Source organism: Cebidichthys violaceus, unplaced genomic scaffold, assembly GCF_023349555.1.
Source record: "Cebidichthys violaceus isolate CVI_PGR_0920_01 unplaced genomic scaffold, fCebVio1.0.p SCAF_98, whole genome shotgun sequence".
In the NCBI taxonomy this organism is placed as follows: Eukaryota; Metazoa; Chordata; class Actinopteri; order Perciformes; family Stichaeidae; genus Cebidichthys; species Cebidichthys violaceus.
The window spans coordinates 70,748-90,542 of NW_027176984.1; the positions used below are offsets into that span (position 1 = coordinate 70,748).

Below are 19,795 nucleotides of genomic sequence, written 5' to 3' on the forward strand. Positions count from 1 at the left end.
AACTCCAGTGAGATACCAATCCAGTCTCACGGCAGTTGTTGAAATAGTCGCATCATTCAAATTTAGTGATTTGTTTTCATGGACAAGAACTTTCTTTTTTTTTCAAGTTGCTCATGTCGAAAACGATGCAACGTTTATTTTGTGCCTAAACCTCTACGTATTTATTTTAAGCCCAACTATGGTGTTTTTCCCAATGTCCATTTTGTTGGGTAATGTTGTCCCAACTGACCCGAAAAAAAATGTGGTGCAAGCACGAAAAAGACTTGCAATTAAAATACGTTAGTTTGAAAGTCCTGCTGAGTAATACAAATTAAGAAAAAGGAAAAATTTTGTCCATAAACTAATCAACAGATCAAACTTTTGTTACTATTTCACAAACTGCCGTTAGACTATGTTGGAAATACACTCGCAGGTATTCAGGATAAAAGACTAGAGGCAAACTAAACCATTAGCCTGGGCCCCCAACTAAATGGGCACCAAAGAGTTATAGTTGTATTATTACGTTTAGACGTGTTGTATAACTTAGAAAAGGCCCCTCAATTGATTCAAATAAATACCAAATATAATGCTTTATTTTTTCAGTAAGTATACTGAAAAAATAAAGCATTATATTTGGAAAAAAAGTAGAGGTCTCTGCCTGTTGTTATAGAGCTAGGGTTACACGATTGTAATATTCATATAAACTTACACAGGCTGCACCATCTACAGGACTCTATTGGTACAACATTGCCTTGGCATCCACCTTAGACAGCCCCCCACAGAGACCCCAAGAACTGGGGATGCTTCGGTGTTGTAGTGTTAAAGCGCTTTGAGTGGTCGGAAGACTAGAAAAGTACTATAAAAGTACAGTCCATTTACCATTTAGGGCTGGGCTGCAATCACCTGAGCCATTTCTGCATACCACTACCGAGTGGCTACCCGGAGCTACCAGAATGACCAACAACTGCTCCTGCCTCACCCAAAAAGGGGATGTCACGGAACTGCGGAAAGGCTTCAAGCTGCTTTTTGGGTGACTGCACGTGAGCGGATCACCCTGCTGTGCCAGGCAGAAGCATAGCAGCTTCAGAAACAATAGGTGCTCTCAGGCCCACAACATGAAGCTCTCCGCCATCCTTAACGGGGCAGTGCACTGATATCCTCCCTGCCTTTTGATCTATGCCCACCATGGTGTGGTTGTCGGTCCCTCCCCACCCCAACAGGGGCACATCAATGAACACTAAGACATAAATGGGCCCATTTTTGCCCCGTCAGTCGGCTCCAAGCAGCACCTTTCTGCTGACGCAGGAGTGAAGGAGTCCAGAGGCATGGGGGCTTTGCCTTGCCACTGCTCCCTCCTCCTCTCTGTCGCCTTGTTATGTTTTGCCTCAGCTGTCTTCCAAAGATGAGCGTGCAGCTGATGGCGGCTGACATCAACAGATATAATCTATCAGAAGAGCCAATATGTGATGACAGGGGCTCCCAGAAGATTATCCCAGTCCTTCTTGGAGAGTTCAGTGAGACCCAGCCGCACAGTAGCTTATAGACACCACACAACATCACACGGCCTGCGGCTTTTTCAAATCCCTGAATCAAACCATTCATTTGGTTGATGCCACAGTCCAGAATGTCAGTCTGAGATGACGTGGCGAGGCATCAGGCTGGACAGTGACGCCCAAAACACCCAAGTTTATTAACATCTGCAACTATCTGGAAGTGATCCCGCTGCTGCTGTTGAATGTTGGGCAGCACTCATCAGGTGAGGCAGGCTGGTTGCTTCTGAACTTCTGGGTTGTCTACCTGGAGGCAATCAAACCAGGCATGGTGAAAATTCATCCCGGCGATGAGCTTGAGACATAACGGGCTCCATCTGGAGATGAGCAGTCAGTGGACAAATCACCACTCACTAAAGATAAGAAGAATAGCAGAGCAGTGTGACCTGCGTCATATACTGTGGGGTCTGCAGGTATTTGGGTAGGCACATCCTGATTGGCCGGCTACTCTTATGCAAATTTGCATGCTCATGACTGGAGGATACAGTTACCCATAGAGTCCAGTAGAGGGCGGAGCCTGTGTGAGTTGAAATGCACTTAGTGGAGGTACTTTCTAAATAGACCTATTAATAACTGCAAACTACAGCATGGATTTAATTAGCAGACCTTTTTGCTAGCGGTACCCTCATTATTGTAAATTAGCATCAAGTCTTACACCGGTGAAATGCAGTCTTACTTACTGGTGAAAAAACACACCCAAGTTGCAGCTTACTCACGGTCCTATAGTCTATAGGGTGAAATATAGTCTATTGGGTGGTCAAATAGACCAGATAGGTTCTGGTCAAAATCTGCATCTAGTTGGCTATCCGATTGTGTTGACTTCAGGGAAGTGGAAAAGAGTCCAGTTGTAACATTAGATCACTAAGGTGAAATCACTAAACCTCTTTGAGGCTTAATATATATGATATTTCTAATTATCTTCTTTAAATGCTGACATTAGCTGTTTAAATGGGCTGATCCCCCTCTTAGGAAGCAAATATATCAACCAAACACAGAAACACTAGGATTGCATCCCTGGAGGTGCCAGACAACCTTTGTCAAGTATAAAAAAAATCTCATAATAAAGTTGGCATCCATTTAACATTAGTAACCCAGCATCCATATAACATATCTAGCATCCAGCAGAAAATCGAACTCTTTACAGGCCAGTCGACATCCTTGACTCGACTCTGTCTGCAGAGCCCTGAAGCCCGACCCTCAATTTTTTGCTCTTTGCTAGTATGTTTACTACTCTAATACCCCTAATGTATATGTATGGATATTCATAATAATAGACTTTCAATACGATGCAGTGCAATGCAATACCACCACTAACTGCAACCTTGACAATATACATTTCAAGCAACACAGTGTGAATGAAAAATGAACAGATTGATTTCAGGAGTATTGGATTGTATTAGACTGTATACATGTACCTACTAAACTGACAAATAAATGTATGTATAAAGTGCATATGTATGAACATTCTCTATGGATCATGTAAGGGTTTATTTCTTTCTTTTTACAGTTCCTTTCAAACCCTGCAGTGACATTTGGGACAGCCATAGCAGCATTCTATCTTCCTGTCATTATTATGACAGTCCTGTACATCCACATTTCCCTTGCCTCCAGGAGCAGGGTCTCCAAACACAAACCAGAGAAGAAAGAGAAGAAGGGAATAAAGTAAGGAATGAAATGAAATTAATGGAAGTATACAAGTAACAACAAGTAATACTTAATGTGAAAAAAATGGATCAATTAGACCAGGGGTCGGCAACCAGCGGCTCCGGAGCCGCATGTGGCTCTTCAGCCCCTATGTTGCGTCTCCCTGAGTCTACATCCACACTAGTAAAAAAAAAAAGTTTTAACAAACAAAAACGATCTCCGTCCACGCGGCGTTTCAGCATCGTTTTTGAGACGATCTCCGTCCAGACTACAACCCCTGAAAACGAATATCACGTGACTATTCACGTACACTGGACATGCGGGTGGGGCCGGTGTAAACAGGAAGTAGATTGGTTGCTCAAAGCCGCTAACCGACGGCTGCTCGGTAGATCTGATAACTGAGCTGCTGGACAAGCCGCTCACTAATCGCTACAATAACAGCTGTTTCCTCCTCAGAAATGCAGACTTTAATTGAACAACAGCTGCTAGTAAAGACAACAAGGTCAGCAACGCCTGTAATCAGTTGTCCGCGTTAAATTAACCTGGTAGTCGATCTGTAATCAAGGCTGTTGTTTGTGAATTTCCGGGTAAGGGTCACGTGATAGGAGTGTGACGAAACAGGGAAGGACACGTCGTGACTGCTAAGAACCAATCAAGTAGTGAACGTGGGTGTCTACGTCTACTGTGTCACTGAAAATAAAAAATGTTTTAATATTTTGTCAACTAAAATCTGCGTCACATCCTATTACGTTGCTGTCGAGCACCTTTCCCTGCAGGTGACTCATTATGATTTGTTTATTTTCAGAAATACAACTAACTATAATTTTAACATAATATAACTATATTTAAAACTTTATAAGCTGTAATATCAAATAGCTTTTGCGGCTCCAGATGAAATTTATTTGGTGGAAAATAGGTCAAAATGGCTCTTTGGATAGGAAAGGTTGCCGACCCCTGAATTAGACCAAACAATGACCATCACTACAGACTTCACCTCGAGTTATGTGAGTTATGGGTCAACTGAAGGAGCACTAGAACCCATTACCTATTAACAGCACATTGTAATGACTTGTAGCAATCCTGTAGATACATGGATTACATTGTGAAACAGAACATCTGTGGGGCTCCCTAACCCCAAAACCAGCTCTCACAATGGTTTGCCAAATCGGGACAATTGACAGGCAAATGAAGCCTCCATTTTCCTGGACTGGGGCCCACCCTAGAGGAAAGGCCTACAGCAAGAGCTTCCTGGCCACCTGGAAACAGCTAAGGGATCTGGTGCCCCTTTGTTGATTTAGGTGGTACAAAGTGGAGGAGTTGTCTATTCCTATTAGGAAGATGATGGGGCCTACCAGGGCCAGGTAGATTAGTCTCAACTTCAAAACATTGATGTGCTTGCCCTTCTAAGTGGGCTTCCACACACTCCTCACCACTCCTCTTGACTGCTCCCCAACCTGACAGGAAGGCATCTGTAGACGCTAAAATCCATTGGGATGGAATGTTACCCACGCTATTAACATGAATTAGCATATACTCCAATTTTGTTGCAAAACAAATTATGTGCACAATTAATGATTCATATCTATTTTTGGATTTATATACTTTGCTCACCCGATAGGCAGAGTTTTTCTAATGGTGTACGCTTTCTGAAAAATGTTGCCTTTTGTTTTTTTTCAGAACTCCCAGCTTGATGAAGAGTCACCTGTTAAAGCAGAACAATAACAATGAGACCAGTCCTCAGGCCAGTCCCCGCTCTACTCCCAAACTCAGTCTAGATTCAACTACCACTGCACTAGAGGCTGTGAAGAATGGCAGAGTGGAGGAACCAAAACCTGTTCAGGGTCCAGCACAACCCAGTCCAGGACTCACACAGGTGCTAACTCGCACACTGCTAACATCTCCATTAACATGTATTGAGTGTTAACTGTAACTAATCTGAAGCTTCATAGTTAGTGTTCGTTCATTCTATCTATCTATCTATCTATCTATCTATCTATCTATCTATCTATCTATCTATCTATCTATCTATCTAGGAGGAAAAAGAGAGCTCCAACGATTCGTCCACAGCTTTTATTCCCCCCACCGAACTAAAGGACAACACCAACAACGAGGTGATATCTGAGGTTGGTATGCATAACTTGTTTTGTTCAAAAAGGATACAAATGATATATAGAGATGACTACTTGGACAACAAAGTTGGACAACTTTGTCCAAAGCCAAGAGCTGTCAACGTTTCTTTTTTAACTCCAGTATTTCTAAATAAAACTAATGATGAATTAATGAAGAACACATTGAAGAAGAAAACCCAAGTAGCAGGGCCCGATATGACACAGATGAAATTTCCTTTGTAGGTGATGGCTTTTTGCAAGACAATAATCGTTGGACTGCTCAGTATATAATGATGGTTGCTCTTAGTGTTTTGAAAAGTGCAATAGAGTTTCAGAAAATGTGTAAAAGCAACTGATAAACTTGAATAGCAGATGGTTTTTACACTTGTCTGATGGAGCATTCTGGCACTTTTGTTTCGGTATACAATAACATCATACGCTTTCATGCACCCTACAACAGGTCACCTTGGCTATAAAAGTTCCTAACCGAACTCTCTTGGTTTTGTTACAGGCTGCAGCAAATCCCATTCCAGTTGATACGACAACTGCCAATCCTGCAGTGTCCAAGATCAACTCCGCCTCAAGGTGGTCCAAGATAAAGATTGTAACGAAGCAGGCCGGGGACGAATGCATCACAGCCATAGAGATCGTCCCCCCTGTAGAGGGAGCCGAGAGGCATTCAATCCCAATCAGCCGACCTCGGACTGTGGCAAGAAAGTTTGCAAGCATTGCTAGAAGCCAAGTGAAGAGGAAAAGACAGATGGCTGCCAGAGAAAAGAAAGTATGTTAAAGTAACACTGCACGGACATTTTGCACGGCAAAAATGGATAAACAATCCACGGTGTGATGACTTACAGATGTTCATTACATGAAACAGCTGCTTGTTTGTTAGTGATAGTGGAAGAACACAAAGGCAGATATGTGTTCATAGTGACAGTAAAATCATCTTAGATTATTTTTACAGTTAAATGGTTATAGTTTGTGTTGCAATGAAGGAAAGGAACAAAAATATCCAAAGGACAACGTGTTATTATAGCAATGTCCAGTTTCCCTGAACAGTCTGAAAAGTACGAGCCAACTGTTTCATAATACAACTTACATACTCAATAGTCATTCATCTAGACACAGAAGAGAGCAGTATCTTTTATTATGACAACAAACAAAGCTAAAACTGGGGTTTTGCATGGCAGCATACAATATTTTGCTGGTTTACATGAGGGACTACCCAGCTTACCTGTAAATGGTACGAAGCAGCTGTTGAGTCTCAGTCACTTCGCTTCATTAGTGATCAGAATGACAGATGGCATTTGGAAACATTCCCCTGAGCTTTTAAAATGAGCATTATCTTAAACCACATTGTTCTGATTTTGGTCCGGCACCCATCTTAATCACCACAAGTCACGATTGAATTTCTACATCAGCAGTGAGGTAGGCATTTTGGGAGATTTATTGTATAGGTGACCAAAAATGATTGTTTAGAAAATCCCACAGCAGTGTTTCTAATGGCAGCACTCATTTTAAACTTCATGAATTCATTTATTCAGTTATTTATTGTGAATGCTTCAAATTGTTAGAAATTAGAAATGACGTTTTTGTGCAGAATGCGGTCCGTTGCATATAGTAGAAACCAGTGGTGGAACGATATATAAAAGTCACAAATTTCACAATACCTGCATCGAGTGCCTCTGCTTGAACCACTCAGAGAGTGTTCGGGTTAACCCTAACCGGCCTGCTGATCACTGCCCTCATTTGACATCAGTTCCGATGCTGTAATGAGAGTGAGCTTGAGATTGACGACATCGTAGAGTTTAGTTGATTAGGTTTATTTACATCAGGGACCATGTACAAAAATACTTTTATCTCAAAAAACAGAACACACGTTTTATACCAGAAATAGCTATCAGCTAATAGCTATAACTATGCAGTCCCTGGGCAGGTGAGAGGAATCAGTACAACACAGAGCAAAGCCCATCATGTCCACTATAATTGGACCAGCAACCTATTGATGCACACACATAAAAGAGAATAGGCCCCCCCCACCACAGCCCCGAACGCTGCGATGCTGCTGTGGACACACCATTGAAAGGAAAGCCCTGGTTGCAGGTCTGGTGGATTTTCTCAGGTTGCAGGGTCACGCGGTAACATTTTACCTTGGGGCACCTTAAAGCTTCCATAGTCAGTCGGCTGGTCAAAGAGCAGGAAGCTCTACCATCGCTGCTGCTTTACAAATATTTTGTATAATATTTCAACTTTGGGCACAGCTAGTTGCATCTGCTAACAGTTTGGATGTGTTGGCCGTTTCGCTGGCCTCTTCCCAGCCTATTGTCTCTACTGACAATTTGAAGCGCAGGGAGTTGCAACAGCCGCCGGTCATGTTATGTCTCTAGCCACTGGAGGTTCTTGCCATGTGTGGCTGTCAGCGACTACATCGCCATGGCCAAGTCCCGAGAATGGATTAAATTCAGACACCAACCTTTTTTTGCATATAAGAGAGAAATCCTGAAGACATTACATTTTTTCAGATTTGAAAAGCATCCCTACATGACAACTTGAATTCTCCTTCTTACTCATATGCTCAATAACACAACCCGTTTGAAAGAGTTCAGAAATCCCCATTCAGCACTAAGCTTAAATGTAAAGGGACAAACTACATGTGCCACCAGAGGGCTGGTCTTTTTGTCAAAGTATTCATGATGTATGTGGAAAAGAGTGGTAATCTGGATCCATTGCTACTGAAATGAAAGCAGAGCACCTGTTGTCTCTGAAGGCTCACCAAATTCTGGGACTGGAGAACAGTGATGATCTCAAGTCAAGAGGCGTACCCCTACCGGACGAGTGGAGGCTTCACCCCGAAGTAGTGAAGCAGATTTGGACCCGGTTCGGGAACAAGGAAGTGGATCTGCTCATCACCCACTTCTCGCTATGGTTCTATGGGCAAATGTGTGCTCTTGTTTGGAGGACAATATTGCCCATACAGCCAAGTAGAGGCCTCTGCCTGTGCTTGGCATGGCGTGAATCTGCAGTGGGAGGCTGCCTGAACTTTGTGGGGAGACGGGCTCGCCGTCCACTTTTGGTTTGTCTCGTGCCGCTAATTGACACATTTGGTTGATGCCTTCATATCATATCTTACAAACAGACAACAGTTCACAGTATCAACAACTGCACCTCCTCCACTGCTCTTCTGTCTCAAGGTGTCCCACAGGGTTCGGTGCTTGCTTGCTCCCTCTTGGTAACATCATACGTCAACATAGTCTCCACTTCCACTGCTACGCCGATGATGTCCAGCTCTACATCTCCACAAAGACCATTACCACTGCTACACACTCCACTCTGACCAACTGCCTCACTGACATTAAATCATGGGTGCAAACCAACTTCCTCAAACTCAACTGTGATAAATCTGACATGATCATCATCGGTCCCAAATCCCTCACTAAAACCAGTCACAACTTCTGCCTCATCATTGGCAACTCCACTCTGTCTCCCTCCGCACACATCTGCAACCTCGGAGTCTTGTTTGACAGCAACCTCTCCTTCGAACACCATGTCAACCAAATCACCAGAACTGCCTTCTTTCACTTAAAAAACATAACCCGTCTTCGCCCATCACTCTCCTCTTCTGCTACTGAAACTCTGATCCACGCCTTCATCACCTCCAGAATCGACTATACTGCAACAATATTCTTCACGGCACCTCATCCAAAATCCTAAATAAACTCCAGTATATCCAGCACTCTGCTGCTCGCCTGCTCACCCACTCCCGCTCCCGTGATCACATCACCCCTGTTCTCCAGAATCTCCACTGGCTCCCCGTCCCACAACGGATCCAGTACAAAGTCCTTCTCCTCACTCACAAAGCCCTCCATAATCAGGCCCCCTCCTACCTCACCGACCTGCTCCACCACCACACTCCATCCCTTCGCTCCGCTCCTCTGATGCCAACCTCCTGTCCCTTCCACCCAGGACCAAGCACCGGACATGGGGCGACAGAGCCTTCTCCATAGCTGCCCCCTCCTTCTGGAACTCTCTCCCCAAACACATCCAAGACTTCACCGACCTCCATATTCAAATCACTAATCAAAACCCACCTTTACAGAACTTCTTTTAATGTGTGACGAATGTGTGTTCTATGTTTTTAGTGTTTAGCTTTTTTACGATAATTTTAATGTTTGTAAAGTGTCTTTGAGAATTTTGAAAAGCGCTATATAAATAAAATGTCTTATTATTATTAAATATTTGACTCCATGTCAGTCAAATAGTTGGCTTACAGTTTGACACAGTAAGTCAATTATTGGCTTACTAACTCAATGGGTTAGTCAAACCCATTGAGTTTGACTAACCAGGCTTAGCTGACTAGCATGCCACAGATTTAGCTTCATCCTCAGCTCCATCACAGTGCTGTACACTCATCGATGTGATCATTTCTTTCTAGATGATAGCAGCCTCAAATGAGGACGATGATGGTGACACAAACAGTCAGATGTAAATCAGTCAGTTGATATACAATAGACAGCCAGTCTGAAGCAAATTAATAATTTGCTAATGAGTTTATTGTGTGTTTGTGTTTGGATAGGCCTATTTTACAATTTAAACACCCTCAGTCATTTAACATCAAACACCACTCACAGGGAAGATAAAAGTGTAGACTTGAAGATTTAGATAAATGAACCAAAACTATAGAAACATCTACTGAAACATGTAGTTTGGTATTCCTCTTGCAGGCTTTGGTGCTTCTAAAGAAACTCTAAAGATCACCTTGTGTCATTAATGGGAATTTGGCTGGTGGCTTTGACGTAGATGTGTGTCAGAATCAGTATAGATATGAGTTCAAAGCATTAATGTAATCCGTTTCAACATCGTTTGCGAGTGGATTTCCGTCAATACTTGCAAGCCTGAAAACGAATATATCACGTGACTATTCACATACACTGAGCATGCGGGTGCAGGTTTAAACAGAAAGTAGATTGGTTGCTTAGTTACAGAAAATACGATAATATTATAGATATATAGTCTTTAATAGTGAAAGGTTGTGCTTTATACTTAAGATCTTCTAAAACTTGTCTTTAAACTCAGACAAGTTTTAGAAGTTTTATTTTTCAGACTTAGTGACAGCGCTTTGGGTCTTGCTCTATCTCACATCAAATTTACTTTAAAATGAACACTTACAAATCAAAGTTTCTCTCACTCGTTTCCTCGGTGTCGTTGTTGTCTGCTCTCACTCGTAGCTCTGCTGGTGGCTGAAGTCTCTGTCCTACTGAAGAGCATTTACCGCTTTTGTTCCTTTACAGTTTATGTGTGGACTTCACAATAGTTGTGCAGAACAAAATAAGCATTAATGAGAACAGGAAAGTCCTCCGTTTTGTGTCCGTCACCCTCCCTAAAGCCGCAAACTGTGACTTTAAACATCTGTGATAACGTAGGTCTGATAAGATAGTAGTGTGGCCTTAGAGACTGCTGTTATCTGCTTCTATGTCAATGTTAAAGAAAAAGTCAGTACTTTTAGAAGAAAAGGCTTGTAATGAAGTGCACTTCTTTGTTTCACATAGTACTCTCTAAATTATGTTCTTCATTTATTTTCTCTCCACAATTTCAGTTTATTGTAGATATCAACCGGCAGAATTAAAAAGACTTTCAGAGTGAACAGCTACATCATTGTTGTGTTATAATTAAGTCCAGTAGACACTTACAGCTGTTTGACTACAAAACAAGAGACACAATGTTCACTCTCATGGAATAACTACCTCAAACAAGTTTGAATTCTCACCAAATTGATTTTATACCACAGTGAAATGAATCATAACACCAAACGGCTGCCTGGAGACGAGGAAAGCTCATGTGCGTTCTCATATTCCTTCTCTCTCTTTTCTTCCTTTTCACTATAGGTGACCAAGACTATCTTTGCCATCCTGCTGGCGTTCATCATCACATGGACACCGTATAACGTCATGGTGTTGATCTCAACCTTCTGCCAGTCTTGTGTCCCTGACACTGTGTGGGCTATTGGCTACTGGCTGTGTTATGTCAACTCTACTATCAACCCAGCTTGCTACGCACTGTGCAATGCCACATTCAAAAAGACATTCAAGAACCTGCTTTTGTGCCAGTATAAAAACATAGGTACAAGATGAGATGGAAGGAGAGCACTGAGGATGGGATGGATGGGGGAGGGGTAGACCACTGCAAGAACATGGGACAGAGGAGGAGAGAGAGTGTTGAAAGGTGAGTGGAGGAATGGAGGACAGAACTTAGTTGAAGGGGTCCTTCTAAAGAGAAGGGACATCTGGAGGAGGTGAGCAACTCTGGTTTGTTCTGTAAATGATCCCTGATCATCAATGATTGGTGCCAATAGATTCAGAGTGGAATGTGAGTGTAAACCAGTGATTCTTTAACCTGCCCTGATCCCTGATGGAAGTAATCACCATGCTGTTATTTGATCTATCTATGACAGATGTGTGTCACTGCCATGGTAATTATAACAGGCTTCCTGCTGGTTATCTTAAATAAGCTGCAATGATTCAGACTTGCACTCAATTGTAACTAAACGTAATTCATAATATTATGCCATATAATAATGTGTCAATGCTGTATGCATGTTAGTCTCCTCTATGGATCAGATGGAATGCATAAAGTATTGTGAGGTAACTCAAAGCGTATTACCATTGAAGGCAAAAGTAGGTCAGAATAAACCCTGTGGTCATCGTTATTTAAGTGTAGGCAGCTGTCGTCTTAGAAGAAAATGAAACTGGTGCTGATGTTTTTTTTAAGTATATCTAAATGTATAATTTTAATACTTTTTTGAACTGTGGTTCTGATTGACACCCCAAATTGATGATTGGTTCTATACCACAGACAAAAAAATAGAAATAGATGAGCTCTGCATTTACTAACAGCGTTTTACTAAAAACAGCAACAGAGCTAACAGTGCTAACAGAGCTGACAGTGCTAACAGTGCTAACAGAGCTAACAGAGCTAACAGTGTTTACCTGAGGGGGAGCCAGAGGGTGGATGCTACGTCATCAGCTGTAACCACTGTATGAGAGCGGTGCAGAGTGACCGCCGTGAGCTAGCCAATAGAGCACGCTAACATGCACTAACATGCACTTACATGCACTAAAAGCATGTGACCGGCCGTCTTTGTGAACAAAGAGAGGAGAAGCTGTGATATCAACACACACAGGGAGAGACTTCTCTCTCTGCTCATGTAGACATCACTCCTCTATATCTTTACATCTGTATTTGTTCGATCATGCTGCTGCCGGTGTTTGGGTGTGTTCAGGTCCTCCGTGCTTTAGATCGACTTCACTTATTCTTCACATCAGACGGTTGGTTCAGATTAGGACCGACATACTGGATCTTTGAATGTCCTCTACTGTTCTATGATATTAGAGAATTTAGTGTACAGCATTATTACGTTATTGTAGACTGCAAGCTCATCTTCTAAGCTAGCTTTTACAGTCACCGAGTTGGTTTGTTTCGCACTAAGCAATGAGTTTCTCTTCTAATGAAATTCACTTTCTAGCTTCAAAACTGTGAATACACAATTTGTATTGTATAGTCCATTGTATTTGTGTCACCAAATCCACCCAAACACACGTTCTTTAACACTTGATGAAGCGCTTATGTGTCTCTCCTCCCATGATATAGAGGTAGGGAAGGAACCAAAGACAAAGTAAGAGGATGGGAGAGAACATGGAGAGAGATGCTGAAGAGAGAACATCTGGATGGGAGGAAATGACAGAGAGAGAGGGTGGAGGGGATTTAGGAAAAAGGAATGATGAGCTTGTGGAAGACAATGAGGCCACAATGGGATGCATTGTTTCATGCTTTCTACGACATTGTGACAGATATCACGTGTTCTACAGCTCTAATCACACATTTAAGTTGTTTCCATTCCAAAAATGTCAAACATATTTTAGGCTTGTACAGAGTTACTAAAGGTAGACCACTGGCCATTTGACTTTGAAATCAGATTTCCATATTTGAACGGTGAAATATAGTTATATGAGAGATTCTACTGATTGCTCAATAGTGAGCTCAAGTCGACGGATTCGTCTGGCATCGTCACATGAAACATTAAAAAGTAATCAACCAATAAGCGCAGAAGGGTATTGAAGATTAGCCAATCAAACCTCTCTCTCCCCTCACATCCTGTCGCTGTAGTCTATTGTAGCTGCTGTAGTCCCTGAATCACCCAAAATGGAGCGTGATGTGATGTGATGTGGACCCAAAGGACAGTTGTTCTTCAGTCATTTTATATCAAATTCATTCTGCTCTTCCTCATCTCCATGCCATCATGTACTGCATCACATTGTTTGTTCCTAAACAATATGAATATCATTGTATGACTGACACATCTCCCGTGATTGTCAGTAGTTGTTCTCAGTGAGACTCTTCTGGTAATTCATTCTGCTCCTTGCTCTCTCATGTAGTCAGCTCATTTTCACTTGGTTTCTCTCTCTTGTTGGATTTCTATTTTTTTGTTTCGCACATGGGAGAACATTATTATGGAGCATTCATAGCCAAATACAACAAGCAGTTACACTGAAATTCTGACATTTTAAGATAAATAATATCTGGACATTTCCAGATAATAAAGACTGAACTTGTGTTCTTAACGTCAGCTGTCCAAATTGTAATAAATGCATAGTGATAGTACAACACTGGCTCTGTTAGCCGACCCCTTTACCTCCATTGAGCCATGTCAGTGTTCACCTGGATACAAACACATTGACTCTCCTGTATGATCGGAACCTCGTCTTCGTCTTCACCAGTTTCTGTTTTCTGCGCCTTTTTAAACTTTTTTCTTCAAGTTCTACCACCATTTAAACTTTGTGTTTGTCTTCTCACAATGAGAATAAAGCCTGTATGCTCAGTGTAAGATGAAGATAGAGGAGAAAGAGAGTAAAGCGAAGCGAAGGAAGCGAACAAAGGCAACCATCACCAACAGACTGCAGAAATGATCATTAGCTGATATACTAAATTGACAAGATTTCAGAATAAAAGGATGACAGCAGAGTTTAGGAAAATTAGACTGACTGGAAGAGTGGAAGCTTCACTGGACACAGTTTCCATGAGAAAATCCATCCATCTTAAACGGCTGTAACAGAGACGAATGACAAACATTTATCAAACTCTGTGAAACTACTGGTGAACTGAGATCCTCTTATTTTCAGTGCAAAGCCCCTTCATGCATCTCTCATGTCCTTAATAATACGACACACCGATCAGCAGGATGACGTTGTTCCATCAGTGCTCTCTAGAAGCATCACAAATTCATTTTTAATAGGATTGATATGACCATTACAGTTATGAGTAGCTCGGGTGAGGGAAAGATGAAGGAACCTTCATCATCAGGGTTAGAGAAGACCAACTATCTTAAGGTTGGGGAATCACCATTGTCCTGGTTCAGAACAACAATGTTAGGTGATCCTGATGGTCTAGGGTTTGAAGACACATACCGTCTACTGACCACTCCCCCTGTTTGAGTCCGTGCCCTCCTGTCCTGTCAGCTGCCTGTGAGCTAGTGCTGCGTTCAGAAGCATTCTAGCACCACAGTGTTTCAGGGTAGAGGTGTCTTCAGCTCCATGCTTATCCCTGTGAGCCCGGCAGAGAGAGCAGAGGTGGTGGAGCGCTGAAGACCCACAGGGAGCATGGAGAGCTTTGATGCTGTGGGTGTACATTAGCTCTAACAAGTATGATTGAGGTTCCCTCACCTCCTATCACATCGGAACTAATTGCCTCCCACCTCCAAAAACTTCACATGATTGGTTTTCCATCGTACACCTCTACCAGGAGTTCTTGCTCATAGCTGGACCCTCAATACTTTCTGAGTATTCATCAGCTAAATTGCTTTCACTGCACCAAAACATATTATTATCAGATATTACCAGATAAATCAGTATTTGTTTACCTGTCTGTGTTAAGACAACATGAAACAATGAATTTGTTAAGTTTGGCATATGTCATGCTCAAAATGGGTTCATATTCGTCAAAGTTAGTTTTGACAATGCAATTATCTTTTAAAATGTATTCCAGTGGTATCTATATTAAAGATTTGAAATCGTACTTAGGCTACTGATGGCTGAGGCAGTTGTTGGATTCGTCTCTGCCTGGATGAACTGATAAGGTAAAGGTAGACAAACAACGTCTCAGCTCTGTGGCACCGGGAGGAGAACATGATTGGAGAAGCAGCCACCTTTGGTAGGAGACCATTGGTAGAAATGTACATACAAAGGTGACCTTGTCTTCTACAGCGTGAAGGAAAACTAAGAAAAGAACAGTATTACGATAGCTGTTCTCAGCCCAACTCGTCACATACCGACGTCTTGTTTCATCTTATGCCGGAGCTTCCTCTCGGAGCTTCTCATACAGACATGGATGGGTTTCACCGGTGTGTGTCTCTTACAGACACTAAGGATGCTGTGTGCGTCGCTATCGGACGTAGAGGGGCAGGACAAAGCTTCAGTGTTTGATGGCCTCAGAACGAGGACGGGCTGGACAGAACCAATGACCAGAGGGCCAAAATATAAACCTAACTGTACAAATCAAAGGGCGATTCTGGAGGATTAACAAGCCTCACTCTCCCATCCGTCCTGGGGTTAAAACAATGCAGCAGCCCCACATGGTAGCACACAGTGTGTACATGCAGCTTGTCCTGCTTGTACTAGCAACACTATTTTTGAGGCCACCACCTCAGAGAACCCCTGACAATATAAAATTATTGAAAATCCTTTAGTCAGCAGGTGGAGAACCACGAATGCTCTACCAAAGGTTCCACGTGGCTCAGTGTAGTGCCCCTGCTGTCTCCATGGTCAGGAGGTCTGAAGAACCACTGGTTTTATCTGATGATGCTTGATAAATAAAACAGAATATACGTTTGCCATGATTTAAAATCACATGATCTGTATTATAATTGGGGATGAACTGTACTGAAGTACCAAACTGAAGCAGGCGCCTACAGAAACCTTCATCAGGCCGAGACGCTCTGTTTCATGTGGTAGTTCACTGTGAAACACTGTCCACACGTGTTAAAGATCTGTATGTTAAAGTCAACGTAATGTATGATTCAGAGGTAGTAACTAGTCACTAGTTTAGAAAACATTACTGTATGTTCAAATGTCTAAGCTCATTTCTGTAAATACACAACACAATAATTATGATTATGAATACTATTACTATATCACATACTGAATCATTCCAAAGAGAGGACATGTGGTCCTTGTGTTCTTTCAAAGTATATGAAATATATTTACCTCCCAATGTACAGAGCATGAATGTTGTAGTGATCTAGAGACATTGTGAATTGTAGTCTTATACTTTGTCAGAGTATTGCTTTTCAAACTTCAGCTCAACGGCATCAGTGAAGTGACAACAACACATGTTCACTATGTGGAGGATCAACTGACTCCTTTTTATGTCATATGACATGTGTTTGATATTGAGAGCTGGAAATCTGTAATATAAAAGTCAAAGTGAAGGAAACACATATAACGTCTATGTTGTGTTTCCTCTTTGTTGATAACCATCTGTATATGTACTGTATATGCTTTAAACGGAACCTGCAACTCACCCAGAACTGGGTTCCCAACAGCACACTGGACTCTAACAGAACGACTCTTTGAAGGGTAAATCAACACTAAATACAGCAGGTGATTCTGGAACTAGGGGTGCACACAAATCTGAACATTCCTACCCTTGAGCTCAGATGAGGGTCTCTTTGTCAGGACACAAATAAGCCTTTAGAACTTCAGGACCTCAACAGGCCTTAACTTGAGGTGTAGCCAGGCTCTGCCTTTGGTTCCACTGGTATCACCTGTCCAGGTAAATTCATAAACCTGAAGCTGGCCATTGCTCTGGATCCAAGTTCCTGCTACTCAGCGTTGACCCCATGTGGTGCCGTCTTTTCAGTGACACATATTTGAAATGTTTTGGTGGAGAACATGGCAGAACCTAGAACATGGACCGTACAGGTTCTTACTGGTTTAACTTCAAAGCTAGTTGGACTACCCAGCTTATCTGTTTCAAAAGCACAAACGTGGAGCCAATGCACGTTCTTCAAACACCTGGGTTCTGTAGGACTCTTGTCAAACAGGCCACCAAACACAGCTTCCTGCTGTCGCCTGCTAGCGCCCCTCACTGGTCACACTTCAAACTTCAACTCATGTTGCTGTGGTCAGAAGTGTGCTGTTTACCTTTAAACCAACAGCTGTGATGTCACAGTGCACTGACACACCCTATGGTACACTTTTACATCACAGCAGCAAAGTGAGAAGTTAAACCCCTGAAGATCAAGAAAAACACAAAAAGACTTTCAGCTGTGAGATCAATAATACTCTGTAACTCAGGATCTATGTAGTGGAGTAAATAGTAAAGCAGTATGAAAGTAGGTTATACTACTTACTAAGTAGTATCTTATTTAGCTGTCTATAAAAGTCTTTGTTTGGTGGTGTTGGGAGGAAGAAAGTAGTCCAGTAATGTAAACATGTACTTAAGTACATCCAAATGATGTGTTGTCTCCTACATGGGTCAGATAGCAGAGTAACAGAGTTGATTTACTCTTTAAAGCAGTGAGCACCACTATAGTCAGGGCCTTTTGTTTGGCTTCCAGCGGTGGCTATTGGGAAACCCGTCAGGTGATTCTTCTTTTGTCTGTATATTGCTTCATGGCTCTTTGTACTTTCTCTTATACTTTTTCATGTAAAACAGAATTGGAATATACACATCACCATGCACAGCACACAGCTATTACCTTTGAAATTAAATGTATTTAAGATATATTAGAAGCAACTTGTGTTGATACAAAACTGTAATACTAATAAACACCTACTGTTGAAAGGTTGGATGATGTGTGTTGTCTCCAACTACATTCAGTGAACTGATCTGAAAATGGCACAGCCTTTACACTGCATATAAACCGTATTATTCAGTGTCAATGTTCTCATTGTAATGAACCCTTCCAGACATATTTGAAGAAACAAAATTAATTGTGTCTAAAAAATGATATATATATATATATATATCATTTTTTTTCCACACACAGGTCAATCACCTTTTTAAAAATCTTAAAAGAACATCACCCCTTCACCCAGAATCTATTAATATGCACATGTTGTTCCTTTCTAATGTCTAATTGATCATTAATTGGACACTTCACATCATTCTCATTGGTGAGAATGTGAAACTACAGATTCCACACCATCAATGAGCAACCTACTGAAAGAAGTCTTCATGTCCTCTGGTAGGACGTCCCATTGACAGAGCTCACTGTCCCACTGTAGGGGGACAACACAGTACCGCACAGTCTCTTCTCAAATCCATGTGTCTGGACATGTAATGGAGGAGTCATTTCAAATTTAAAAATAATCAAACATTCTCAGAGTTCCGAAGATGATGTTTCTTCAGTATCCTGCAGTGATGGTATTGAAATCTGCATGCAATGTAAACCAATCTGGTTTGAGTTAAGATAAGTCGTCCACAGAAGCACTCAATGGTCATGAAAGATCTCAGACTCCCTCCAGCTCATTATATATGTATATACAGTATGTAAATATACATATGATTTAATAGAATATGTATATAAATGTATAAATAAATATACAGAGATGTGGACAGGTAGTGAAACAGTGAGGAAAAGTAAAGTGACAGTGTCAGATCTTAAGAGTCTAATGTCCTGAGGGACGAAGCTGTCCCTGAGCCTGCTGGTGCAGGACCGGATGCTCTGGTACCATCTTCCAGTGGCGGCTGAACACTTTGTACCTGAGGTGATTGTGGTCTCCCTGTTGGCCTTCTTACTACACCGCTGGGTGTAGAGGTCCTCCATGGATGGCCGTTTTCACCCCCCTCTGTAGAGCACTGGTCTCAATGGTCCTCCTCTTGCAGAGTATCCTGGAGTCCATGTTGAACCTCCTCAGCCTGTGGAGGAAGACGTGCTGTTGTCTCCCTGTCCTTGTGATGGAGTCTGTGTGGTGAGTCCAGGTCAGGTCCTCCTCCTGACTCCCTCCACCATAGTCCCACTGATGGAGATGGGGGCGTGTCTCTTCCTGTAGTCACCAGTCAGCTCTTCATTTTTTGCCGATGTTAAGACGGAGGTTGTTGTTATGGCACCGACATGAATCTGCTCTCTGCAAACTTAATGATGGTGTTGGAGCTGTGGGTGGAGGATGTGGCGGTCTGGGCTCTGTACTGGCACTACACCTATATTTCTCTTTAGTTATTGCCCTCCACATTTGAATATAGCAGAGACAGTGTTTCCAGTCCAGGGAAAGTACTGTTTAAGTGACAAGTTAGTCAAATGAGTTAAAATATCTTAAAATTCTTTTATGAAGCACGGTATCAAGTTGGGAAGTATCTCCATGGGAAGCAGCAAAATGTATTTAAGCCACTTAAAAAATATATATATATCAGTTCAAGCGTACTCTATATTAGAATATTTGCAGCACTTGTCCTTGCCGTCAGACAGCCCTTTCTGATGGGGAACTGAACTGAAAGTCAAACTTCTATGTTCCCTTTAAAGCC

The 19,795-nt window shown here is 42.0% G+C and overlaps 1 protein-coding gene across 1 annotated transcript in view; it reads left to right on the forward strand.

Annotated features, from left to right (window-relative positions):
• chrm4a (cholinergic receptor, muscarinic 4a) overlaps window positions 1-18,101 on the forward strand; it is a 62,571-nt gene extending 44,470 nt beyond the window's left edge. The window contains exons 3-7 of the mRNA XM_068704671.1: window positions 3,037-3,191; window positions 4,851-5,046; window positions 5,207-5,296; window positions 5,793-6,062; window positions 11,164-18,101. Of these exons, the coding sequence (XP_068560772.1) occupies window positions 3,037-3,191; window positions 4,851-5,046; window positions 5,207-5,296; window positions 5,793-6,062; window positions 11,164-11,409 (957 nt within the window). The 3' untranslated portion in view covers window positions 11,410-18,101. The remainder of the gene's footprint in view (window positions 1-3,036; window positions 3,192-4,850; window positions 5,047-5,206; window positions 5,297-5,792; window positions 6,063-11,163) is intronic.
• The last annotated feature ends 1,694 nt before the right edge of the window (window positions 18,102-19,795 follow it).